The sequence below is a fragment of the Fukomys damarensis genome, unplaced genomic scaffold (genome assembly GCF_012274545.1).
Source record: "Fukomys damarensis isolate Sample0158 unplaced genomic scaffold, DMR_v1.0_HiC HiC_scaffold_23, whole genome shotgun sequence".
NCBI lineage: Eukaryota > Metazoa > Chordata > Mammalia > Rodentia > Bathyergidae > Fukomys > Fukomys damarensis.
This window is the reverse complement of record NW_022900935.1, coordinates 63,853,712-63,865,418: the sequence shown is the minus strand read 5'-3', so window position 1 is coordinate 63,865,418 and position 11,707 is coordinate 63,853,712. Positions and strand designations below refer to the sequence as shown.

At 63.2% G+C, this 11,707-nt stretch overlaps 1 protein-coding gene across 1 annotated transcript in view; it reads left to right on the top strand.

Annotated features, from left to right (window-relative positions):
* Positions 1-11,707, top strand: part of Aatk (apoptosis associated tyrosine kinase) — a 15,909-nt gene that overhangs the window by 1,397 nt on the left and 2,805 nt on the right. The window contains exons 2-11 of the mRNA XM_010618741.3: positions 1,549-1,696; positions 4,038-4,117; positions 4,400-4,518; positions 4,645-4,732; positions 5,627-5,760; positions 6,955-7,039; positions 7,113-7,234; positions 8,435-8,584; positions 8,936-11,507; positions 11,655-11,706. Of these exons, the coding sequence (XP_010617043.1) occupies positions 1,549-1,696; positions 4,038-4,117; positions 4,400-4,518; positions 4,645-4,732; positions 5,627-5,760; positions 6,955-7,039; positions 7,113-7,234; positions 8,435-8,584; positions 8,936-11,507; positions 11,655-11,706 (3,550 nt within the window). The remainder of the gene's footprint in view (positions 1-1,548; positions 1,697-4,037; positions 4,118-4,399; positions 4,519-4,644; positions 4,733-5,626; positions 5,761-6,954; positions 7,040-7,112; positions 7,235-8,434; positions 8,585-8,935; positions 11,508-11,654; position 11,707) is intronic.

The following is an 11,707-nucleotide window of genomic DNA, read 5'->3' as shown; positions in this document are numbered from 1 at the left end:
GGGTGGGAGTCCAGCCATTGTGCAGCAGCCCCTCCTTGGGGCTGAGAGAACACGGCCCCACATGCAGGCAGTACCCCTGCCTGTGCCCTCCTCGCCCCCTGGGAGCATGGTGCCCAGAACATTCCAGTGCCAGCAGACCTTGGTGGGAGGCTCCCTCTCAGGCTTCCCCGGAGCTGCGCCGGGAAGGGGTCGGGCAGGCCTGATGCTAACACTGTGCTACCTGATCACCCGCTGTGCCGGCAGCACCTGGTGGGCACCCAGGCCTAATGGGCAGGTAATGGGCTAGATCCAGGGCTGACCCTGCATCGGGAGGGGGCATCTGCAGAGCCAGCTGGGTGGGTTCTGGGCTGCAACTGGGATTAGCAGGGTCTCGGCCCCAGAAAAGGGAGTTGACATGGGAACGAGCCCTATTCTCTCGCTTCTATCCCACTGGCCCCTCCTCTGGGTGCAGACCCTGATCGGCCCACAGGAAAACCAGCAGGAAGCCTGCAACTCTCTCTTCACAGCAAGAAAATTGATACCCAGAAAAAGGAGAGCCCCTGAGGTGGCAGGGATCTCAGGCCTCCTCCCTCCCAGTCCAGTGCTTGTACACAGGAGCACGGGCCTTGGAGTGGGCGGCCAGATTCCAGCTCCTCTGGGGGCCCCCTGACCCTGCAGAGCCTCAGTTTCCCCACTGGACAGTGGGGCTTGTGGGTAGTACAGCATGTGGCCAGGAGAGGTTGTTACTAGGTGTGTGTGTGTGTGTGTGTGTGTGTGTGCATGCTTGTGCGCACTTGTCTTAGATCAGGCCTGGGACTTGTTCCGGGACTTTGGAATGTACCCTGCCCTGGACCTGATGTGGAGGTCTCCTCCAGTCAGGCGTGGCAGCCCCATTGCAAGTCAGCAGCCTGGCCAGGAGAAGCTGCCCGGGGTGCCCAGCACCAGCTGTCAAGGAACCCGGGCTCCAGGGGGAGGTGTGAGGTGGAAGTCCAGGGCTGAAACAGCGGGGAAGGTGGTGGGACCCTGCCTGGAGGTGCAGATGGCCATGGGCTTGCTGCCTGTCCTCTGACTAGGGAGTGGGGTCACCTAGTTGCTTCTCCCGGAAGACTCTAGGGACTGGGTGGGATGGCGGCTCCTGTCCCTGAGATTGTCCCCAAACAGGATGGGACTACAGACAGAGCCAGAGGTGAGGGGCTCCTGGGGGTTGGGGTGGCTGAGAGGTGTTTGGGGTCTGATTCCGGATAGGCAGGGTCAGCTGGCTGCAGCCCCTCCCCAGCGTGGGGCTCTTCCCAGCGGTCCCTGAGTCTGAGGCTGGCAGCCTAGAGCTCACGGTATTCCCTGGGCGCTAAGGTGAGCATCCAGGCTTAGCTCTGGCCTTGGCCCCTCTGGGGCAGCTGAGTCCCTGGGGATGGAGTGGCTGGGAGCAGGGCTCTGCAGAGGGTGTGGGGAGGGCAATTTCATGGGGTGGGTGCCTTCCACCTGCCCAGACCACCCCGGGAAGGGGCGCCTCACTGGACCCGAGTTGTGCCCACCTCCGCGGTGCTGGGCTCATGCTGCCCCCTCCGGCAGGAGTTTGAGAACGCAGAGGGTGATGAGTATGCGGCTGAGTGCTCCACGCAGGATTCCCCGGCAGCAGTGGCACAGAACGGGCCCGACGTGTATGTCCTGCCACTCACTGAGGTCTCCCTGCCCATGGCCAAGCAGCCGGGCCGCTCAGGTGAGTGGGCCCCTCCCTCATATCCTGAGGGTCAGCAGGCCTGGCCCTGGGGAAGCCCAGGAACCCAGCTCTGGAGGTGGGGACAGTAGAGGCTGGGGACACGTGGCTACTTGCAGGGTGCTGGCCCAGGGTCCGATGGATGCACCCCAGGCTGGGCCGTGTCTGAGGGTGCACACGCTCCTCTAGATCTGCGGGCCAGCTGTCAACAGGGTTGGGGACCTTCCACCTGCTACCTCCCCACTGAGAGGCTCCACTGCAGCAGATGCAGACTGGGTCGGTGGCCAGGCTCCGCAGACCTAAGATTGGCCACCTTTCTGTGCTGTCCCCAGATTCCTGCGTGCCCCAACTCTGCAGCAACATGGGCTCCACTGTGCCTGCCTACTCACTGAGGGGACCTTTTGGGGCTCCTCTGTGAGTGGAGCCAGAAATTGGGCTGGGGGACCCACTCAGTAGGTGCAGATACAGGCACAGGCGGGCCTCTTCCTGGGGCTCCCTTGGCTCAGGCCTGTCCTATATATGTCCTCCTTTTGTTCTCCTCCAGGGGTCCCTCCCATGATGCCAGCCGCCACGGGGAACCAGAGATAATGGTTCAGGCCCAAGACTCTGGAACCCCAGTTCTGTCCCAGATGGGGTGGGGTCCCAGGCCTCAGGTTCCCCCTGCCTGGAAGTTCTAGCCACAGCCTACCCCCTTTACTGCCCAGCCTGGCTCTGCCAAGGACATTGAGGAAGGGCATGTCAGGCCAGAGAGCCCTGGTGACCCAGTGGGACCTTTGTTGGCATTAGGGCCTGTTACCGTAGTGACAAGCAGACTGCTTGGCCTAGCCTGCTGGGCCCTGACCACTGTGCTTCCCACCTCAAGGGACTAGTCTGGTTTTGCAGAGCAGAACTAGATGACCTCCAGCCACCAGCAGGCCCAAGCTCCGTGCATGTCCCTCCAGCCTGAAATCTGGAGGAGAGGTCACTGGCCAGGCAGGAGGCTGGGCCTGGGACTCCAGGCTGGGAGCACATTTTCCACTGGCCCGAAGGCTTGCAGCTGCCCCAGCACCTCCTGAAAGGGCAGGCATCCTCAGCTGAATAGGATCCACCTTCCTGGATGCTGTGGGGGCTCTGAGCCCTGTGTGGACACTGCTGGGAGCAGATGGGAGCCACAGACCACCATGGGGGCACTGAGCTGAGCCTGGGCCTGTCTGTCAGGAGCAAGTGTGTGCCTGGGACCCCACGATCCTTGAGAGCCAGCTGGTCCCAGCCACTGGAGGGCTCTCCCTGGTGACAAGCGGGACAGGTCTATTTTCTCCATTGTTACAGCTTTGGTCTGTTTTTTAGGGAGCACCCTGCTTCTAGGGAGGGGAGAAATGTAGGGTGAGCCTAGAGGTCCAGGATTAGAAGCGGGGGCAGTAGGGTTCACCCAACTCAAGATGGCAGAGGAGGACAGCTCCACCAGCCCAGGGCTCTCCAGGCACACAGATGCCCTGCCCCTCGCCTTACAGTGCTACAACACATTCCTGCCTCCATGGCTCTCCTGAGGTCTGCTGGCACAGAACCTGAGCCTGCTGGGGGACAGGTGAGGTCCTGGGGTCTCTGGGAAACAGGGCGCCAAGATAGACTGAGGAGCAGCCCCAGGACACAGGCCCAATGGGACTCCCCCTAAATTCTGCATCAAGCCAACACAGCCCCCTCACCCTCCTGGCAGCCAGGCTCAATCCCAGCCTCCTCTGCCCTCTGAGCAGTTGGTGTGGGAACAGAATCTGGGGAATCCACTGGGGCATGAGTGGGTGCAGTCAGCCGCGGCCCCTTCCTCCTGAGCCTACATTGACCCTTCCTGCCTGCTGACCTCACCCAGCCTGGCCCACAGGGAGAATGGACCCAGTGTATCCCGTACGGGGCTGTGCCAAGCAGCCCACAACAAAGGAGCCTTTGGTGTGCCTGGTGCTGGGATGCCAGCCCTTGAAGGGTGGGGGCGGGCTGCTCCGGGGCCGTCCCAGGCCTCCTACCCCAGCCACACTGCCTGGCTGGTGCTGCCCGTGTGGCAGGTCCAGCTCCAAGCCCTGCTATCTCTAGCCTGGCTTGGCCCCGTGGCTCCAGCACCTTCTTCCCCAGGCCAACCAGAGAGATGCCTGGGTGCAACTTGCAGATCCATGGCTCTCTTGGGCATTGGCCATCCCTGCTCCCGAGACAGCCCAGCTCCTGATGGTGGCCCCCAAGTGTGACTCCGCTTTGGGGGGCTGGCTTGCCCTCCCTGGCTGGAGCGGGGGACTTGGGAGCTCCTCAGGACAGTTGAGCCAGGGAGAAGGCTGGAGAGCGGGAGGGGCTGATGGGTCCTGAGCCCCCTGCCCTGTTACAGTGCAGCTCCTCAAGTCCACAGACCTGGGCCGGCACAGCCTGCTGTACCTGAAGGAGATCGGGCACGGCTGGTTCGGGAAGGTGAGTGTGCTGCCTGGTGGCAGGAGTGGGCAGCAGCCTTGTGTGTGGTGGGGGGAGCAGCACACTGCTCCTGGCTCCCTCTGGACCCCTCTTCCTCCCTGTGGACATGCAGAGAGAGCCAGGAGAGCCTAGGGGTAGACGCATGCTCACGGTATTCCAGCCAGAAGGATCTAGAACCCATTCTGCAAGTGGTGAACCGACACAGGAAGGAAGTAGCTTATCCTGGGGGTGGGGAAAAGGAATGAGGCCGGAGGGTGGCCTGGGTGACACCTGTCCCTGCAGGTGTTCCTGGGAGAGGTGCACTCGGGTGTCAGCAGCACCCAGGTGGTGGTGAAGGAACTGAAGGTGAGCGCCAGTGTGCAAGAGCAGATGCAGTTCTTGGAGGAGGCACAGCCCTACAGGTGGGTGGCACCTGGGGACAGGCAGCTGGAGGGGCAGGGATCAATGGGTCAGGACCCCTGAGACAAAGGCAGGCTCTGTGCCGCCTGTACCACCTTGCAAGTCAGGACAATCCGTGACTCTTGCAGGGCCCTGCAGCACAGCAGTCTGCTCCAGTGCCTGGCGCAGTGTGCCGAGGTGACGCCCTATCTGCTGGTGATGGAGTTCTGCCCGCTGGTGAGTAGCTGTTGGGGAGAAAGGGCTGCCCCTCCCGCTCCAGGCCCTTTCTGAGCTGCCGCCCAGATGGGCTGGTGAGGGCCTCTGCTGAGTTGGGGTCCTCCATGCCTCGCCTGTAGGCAGTACCATCCCGGTACCTCACATCTCCCCTAAGGTGAAGTCTCAGGAACCCTGCCCTGTGCCTTCCAGAGGAGGCCTGTGCAGAAGGGGGACCCAGCAACACCAGCGATGGCTCTGAGGGCTCGGGCAGCATGAGCCTGGTGCTGGGACAACCCTGTGACCCCCAGGGGTGTCTCACTGCCTGGCTCCCCAGCAGACTGGATGGTGGTTTAGCCCAGGGCATCCCAGGCAGCACCACAGCCTCAGTTTTAATCATGGCTAGGGCCCGGCCACTTCCCCAAGGCAGACTTGGAACCCTGTGCCTGCAGCCTGCTGCCCAGACTCGCTGTGCACACACACAGCTCCAGCACTGGCTCGGACTGAGGCCGCCCTGCAGGACACAGGCTCCCAGTATAAGGTCTGGACTCCGGGCTGGGTTGTCAGCAGCTGCAGCTGCCAGCCCCTCCTCTGGCTTCCTTTCTGGATCACGTGGCAGCAAGCAGGTCCACGTGGACTTGTGTTCTTGTGTGTTCAAGGGGACATGGTGCTACAGACCCCAAACGGCTGGCCGGCAGGTCCATTAGCGAAGGCGTCTGGGAAGGGCCCTGCCTGTGGGTCACACGGCCCCTCCCCAGCTCTGCAGGTAGCTGCTGCCCACAGGTCATTAGCCAGTCACATTCCCACTCAGCCCCAGCACGGGTAGGGCACAAGACAAGGCACGGTGGAGGCCCCTAGGGCAGGGCAGCAGACAGTGGGCGCTCCCCAACTGGGAGGTAACATTCGCTCCCTCTGCAGGGGGACCTCAAAGGTTACTTGCGGAGCTGCCGGGTGACAGAGTCCATGGCGCCTGACCCCCTGACCTTACAGCGAATGGCCTGCGAGGTGGCCTGCGGTGTCCTCCACCTGCACCGAAACAACTACGTGCACAGGTGAGGGGCAGGCTGGGCCCCCTGGGCAGGTCCTCTCTGCGACCTGTGGTGGGTGGTGGTGCCAGTCCGTGGGGCCTGGTGAGGGCGAACCAGGTTATCTACACGGCATGGGCAGCCGTGCTACAAGGAGTCTCACTAGTGAAGGCACTTGGCAGCCCCACAGCAGCCCCTCTGGTCTCTCTCAGGACGCAGAGGGAAGGTCAGCTGGCCCTGCAGGGGAGGGACAGATGGGCCAGGACGCCCAGCCCTGGGAAGCCTGGGGGACGTGCTGGAAGAAATAGTGATGGACGAGTGGCCCCGCCAGCCCCGGATGCCGCACGGGCCGTCCTCCCCAACAATATCCTGGTGCTGAGTGGTGACACAGGCAACTCCAGCATCAGTGATTTTGTTGAAGAGGGCAGCTGCCAGCCTCCTGACCTGCCTCCCGCACCCCTGCCCCAGTTGCCACAGGCTCAGGCACACGTCTGTGGCCTGGGACACTTGCCCACAGCTGTCCCCTGGGATGCACACATAGGCCTTGGGGAGTAGAGATGGGCTGGGTACTCTGTCCCCAACCTGAGTCCTCTGCAACAGCAATATGGCAGGTGTGGCACACACTATAGTGCCCTGTGCCCCCAACAACCACGTGGCCGCCGGCCAGGTGGAAGGGTTAGAGCCAGCACCAGGGCTGGCTGCCAGTTGGAAGTAGTCCTGGGGCAACCTGCATGCCCTGCCTGGGGATGCTCCACGCTCACCCTGCTCCGGGGCCTCAGCTCCACCTCTGCCTGGCAGGGCAGGGCCAGGTCTTGGACTATGGGCTCTAGCCATGGATGGGAACCCCTGGTACACTCCCAGGCCTCAGTGTCTCCATTGATTGCTGCCTCAGGGTCCTGGGAGGAGGGGAGATGGCCTTGAAGACTGCAGACACACAGGGAGTGGTGTGAGAGCCCCCTGGGTAGGTCAGCAGACCGGTGTCCCAGGAGGGTGGGAGCTGGGCAGTATCTTCAGGGGGCCCATGGGTGTGGACCTCTTTGGGCCATTGCATTGTCACGTTTGAGGCCCTGTCCACATGGGCCTTCCAAAGTGCCCAGGGTAGGGCAGCCACTCAGACACCGCTTCCTGTCTGCCTGCTGTGAAAAGCCCAGGATCCCTCTGGGGGAGGAGCCATTCTGTTGTGGGCCAAAGCCCCAGCTAACCCTGCCTTCCACCCTGCAGCGACCTGGCCCTGCGGAACTGCCTGCTGACAGCAGACCTGACAGTGAAGATTGGTGACTATGGCCTGTCCCACTGCAAATATCGGGTAAGTAGGGGGTTTGGGCCTGTGGAGTGGGGCTGCTACACACGGGGTCCAACCCTACCCTGTGGGCCTGCAGGAAGACTACTTCGTGACTGCTGACCAGCTGTGGGTGCCCCTGCGCTGGATTGCACCTGAGCTGGTAGACGAGGTACATGGGAACCTGCTGGTGGTGGACCAGACCAAGAGCAGCAATGTGTGGTGAGCAACCGTGTAGTGGGCACGTGAGCCTCTAGCTTGCAGGCTCAGGGTCACCAGGCTGCTGCCCCGCCCATCCCATCAGGAAAGGCCAAGTGTGCCTAATGTGCTCATGTCTGCAGCACTTTGGCCTCATGAGGTTGTGGGCTACTGGTGCATCCCACAGCAGCTGGGGACCCTGAGCTGGTGGAGGGACGCCTGGATGGTCAGAATGCTGTGTCTCCCAGGACCTACTGGGCCGACACCCAGTGGTGTCAGGGCTGAAGCACACGTTGAGGTTCCAAAGCCGTGAGAGGCAGCAGGGGGTTGTACGCCCTTATAAGATGTGGGGCCTTGACTGGCATCTGTGCCTGTGGAGAGTCTGGGGAACTCAGGGGAGGGAGGAACAAACAGGGAGGAAGTGCTGGGATCTCCCAGAACTTTAGCCTGAAGGCCTCCATCCTGACCCCAGCACCAAGCTGGGCACAGAGCAGCTGTTCTTTCTGATCTGGCTCTGCAGTCTTCAGAGGGATGGGGCTGAGCTGCCTTGGGGGCTCTCACAGGTGTTGGGGTGTCTCCTGCCATGGGGTGCCTGTTCCTAGGCAATCTCTGCCTTCCCCTGCTCCATCCCATTCCTGTGAGCATCAGCCTGTACACATAGGACAGCCCTCCTGACCATGGGGTGGGGGTGGGGCCTTTAACCATGCCCTGTCACTGACACTCCACCACCTGCTTGTGACCCCCACTGAGCCCCTTCTTGGTACACCCACCCTCAGAACCTGGCTGGGGCCCCATCCCAGGACTCTGTCCGGCTCTGTCCTACCTCCCAGGGCCATAGGAGCCAGGGGAAGCCACCACTCGCTGGAAGGGACCTCCAGCTGCTTTCTTTCAGCCCTTCTCACTGCCTGGGGTTCCAGGCTTGCTCCTCCTTGAGGCTCTTGGACTAGGCCTTGCCTGGTTCCAGGCTTCCTTTCACCTGGCATAGTGTCTGCAGTGTGACCAGTGAATGAGTGAGTGGACAGTACCACGGATGTGACTTTGTGCAAGGCCAGACTGCCTTTGACTTGCCAGGCACCCGAGTGTTGGGCTCGGGCCTGGCTGGGGTGGAAGGTCTGTCCTTGGGGAGGGGAGCTGGTGTGTACTGAGCTCTAGGCTCAGAGTGGCTGGCCCAGGGGTGTCCTGTGTGGTCCAGCCAGCCCTGTCTCATAGCAGTCACCCCTGCAGGTCCCTGGGCGTGACCATCTGGGAGCTCTTCGAGCTGGGTGCACAGCCCTACCCTCAACACTCAGACCGACAGGTGCTGGCGTACGCTGTCCGGGAGCAGCAGCTCAAGCTGCCCAAGCCCCAGCTACAGCTGAGCTTGTCTGATCGCTGGTAAGGATCCCACCATTTGGGCACAGGAAAACTGAGAGAGTGAGGGTGCTCCAAGTCTGCAGGGACAGGTAGCTTAAGGTGATCACCTGGACTGCAGCTGTCCTGTCCCTCCTGACCACCATAATCAGGGAAGGGGATCCCAGGCAGTGTCCCCTTCCCTCACCCCTGCACCCAGACTCCTGGGGTCTCAGGATGAAGGTGTTGAGGAAGGAGATTTCCCCAGCAGCCCTGGGGGCATTTGGGGTTAAGGGGAGCCAGCTCCCGCGTAGAGGTCGGTGTCCCACGCTCCTGGGGTTCAAGGCCAGCCTGCCTCTGGATGGGTTGGGGCCACCCATGGGGACCTCCTGGCAGGTACGAAGTGATGCAGTTCTGCTGGCTGCAGCCGGAGCAGCGGCCCACAGCTGAAGAGGTGCACCTGCTGCTGTCCTACCTGTGTGCCAAGGGCGCCACCGAGGTGGAAGAGGAGTTCGAGCGACGCTGGCGCTCGCTGCGGCCAGGCAGGGGCGGCCTGGGGTCTGGACAGGGTGCAGTGGGTCCGACTGCCAGCGCTGCAGCTGACTTGGCTGCTGCCTCCTCCTTTCCACTGCTGGAGCAGTTCACGGGCGACGGCTTCCACAGCGACGGGGACGACGTGCTCACAGTGACGGAGACAAGCCAAGGCCTCAACTTCGAGTACAAGTGGGAGGCGGGACGCGGCGCGGAAGCCTTCCCCCCCAGCCCCGGCAGTGTGCGCCTGCAGGAGCTGTGCGCCCCAGACGGTGACGTTGCGCCGCTGGGCGTGGTGCAGGTGCTCAGCGCGCACAGCCCCTCACTCGGCAGCGAATATTTCATCCGCCTGGAAGAAGCTGCGCCGGCCACGGGCCACGACCCCGACTGCGCCGACTGCACCCCCAGTCCCCATGCTCCCGCCGACCAAGACGACGACGACGACGAGGATGACGACTCGGATGGCAGTGCCTCTGCCTCGCTGGCCATGGAGCCGCTGTTGGGCCACGCGGTACCCGCTGAAGGTCCCTGGGGCTGTCGTGACCACCATCTGCACAGGAGTCGCGCCCAGGACTCGCCTTGTCCTTCCCGCTCACCCTCGCCCGGCACCGGGGACACAGACTGGGGAGAGGCCGCCTTCTGCCCACCCTTTTTTGAGGACCCACTGGGCGTGTCTCCTTCTTCCTGCTCAGGGGCTCTGCTCGCGGAGGAGGAGCTGGGGGAGGCACAAAAGGGTGCCCAGCGTGCCCACTGGAGCTCCAACATGTCAGCCAACAACAACAGTGCCAGCCGTGACCCCGAGTCCTGGGACCTTGGTTACGTGGGCAGCTACACAGACAGCTACATGGATGACTGCCCCAGCCCACTGCAGGCCCCACGGGTCTCCCCGGACTTGGGCCACCCCCTGGCCCAGGAGGGCTCCAAAGAGCCTCTGCTTGGGCCACAGTCAGTCTGTCTTGGCCTGGAACCAGGCCACTGCCTCAACCTTCCCCATGTGGGCTCTTCCCAGGGCCTGGCACCTGCTCCCTGCCAGGCAGTGTCCCCCTGGACGAGGGAAGCCGTAAGTGGGGGTGACAACCCCCAAGCAGAACCCAACCTTGCCCAGGAAGCTGAGGACTCTGTTGGACCCCACCTCTCCCTCCCTTCTGTCCCTTCCCCATCCCACGAGGGCGCTCCTTTTCCCTCGGAGGAGGCCGGCGCCCCTGACACCCTTCCAGCCTCTCCCACACCCGCTGCTGGCAGCCAGGAGACAGTCCCAGAGCTGGTGTCGACCCTCTGCAGCAGCATCAGCCCCCCTGAGGTGGAGGAACCCAGCAGTGAGGATGAGGACATAACGGAGGCCACTTCGGGCATCTTCACTGACATGTCCAGCGACTGCCCTCAGGCAGAGAAACCAGATGTAGTGCCAGCCTTACGCTCTCTGCAAAAGCAGGTGGGGACGCCTGACTCCCTGGACTCCTTGGACATCCCATCCTCAGCCAGTGATGGCGGCTGTGAAGTCTCCAGCCCCTCCACTGCTGGTCCCCTTGGTGGGCAGCCCCGTGCACTGGACAGTGGCTATGACACAGAGAACAATGAGTCCCCTGAGTTTGTGCTCAAGGAGGCCCACGAGGCCAGTGAGCCCAGGGAACTGGCATCAGAGGAGGATAGCCCAGGGCTGGAGACCCAGCTCTCAACCTCCCTGGGGGGCCTCAATGAGAAGAACCCCTATAGGGACTCCGCCTACTTCTCAGACCTGGACGCCGAGTCCGAGTCCGCCCTAGGCCCTGAGAAGAGCAGTCCGGTCCAAGTCTCCGGGCAGAGCCCTGGGCTGCAGCCGGTGCAGACCTCACCTATGCTCGGGGTGCTGGGGGAGGTACCCAGCGCTGGTCACAGGGAGGTGCTACCGCCACTGCTAGGGCCCCAGGAGCCTCTCCCAGAGCCGAGCGCCTGTAACCCCAGCCCCCGGCCAGAGCCTCTTGCATCCCTAGACCCAGCTGAGGGCCAGCCTGAGTCCAGCTTGGGTTCCTCCAAGTTCTTCCTGCTGACCCCTGTCCCGCGGAGCCCGGGAGGTGATGGCACGGAGCTCCAGGGGCCCTCAGGACTGCTGTTGGGGCGGACAGGGAGCCCAGGCACCCCCAGAGCCCCACTCTGCCTGGCTCTGCCTGGACATCCTGGGCCCTTGGAGGGCCGGCCAGAGGAGGAAGAGGAGGACAGTGAGGACAGTGACGAGTCGGATGAGGAACTCCGCTGCTACAGCATCCAGGAACCCAGTGAGGACAGCGAGGAGGAGTCGCCCGCGGTGCCTGTGGTGGTGGCCGAGAGCCAAAGCGCGCGCAACCTACGCAGCCTGCTCAAGATGCCCAGTCTGCTGTCTGAGGCTTTCTGCGAGGAGCTGGACCGGAAGAAGAAGGCTGTATCCTTCTTCGATGACGTCACCGTCTACCTCTTCGACCAGGTGGGCGGGCCGCTCCCGCTGGTTTGGGCTTGGGGTGCGCGCGCGCGTGCGCGTGAGTACGTGCGTGGTGCGTGCGTGCGTACACGGAGTGCGGGTGTGGAGGGGCGGTAGTGGGTGGTCGAGCCAGGTGTGCTCTGACCCCTGCAGGAGAGCCCCACCCGGGAGCTCCGGGAGCCCTTCCCCGGAGGGAAGGAGGCGCC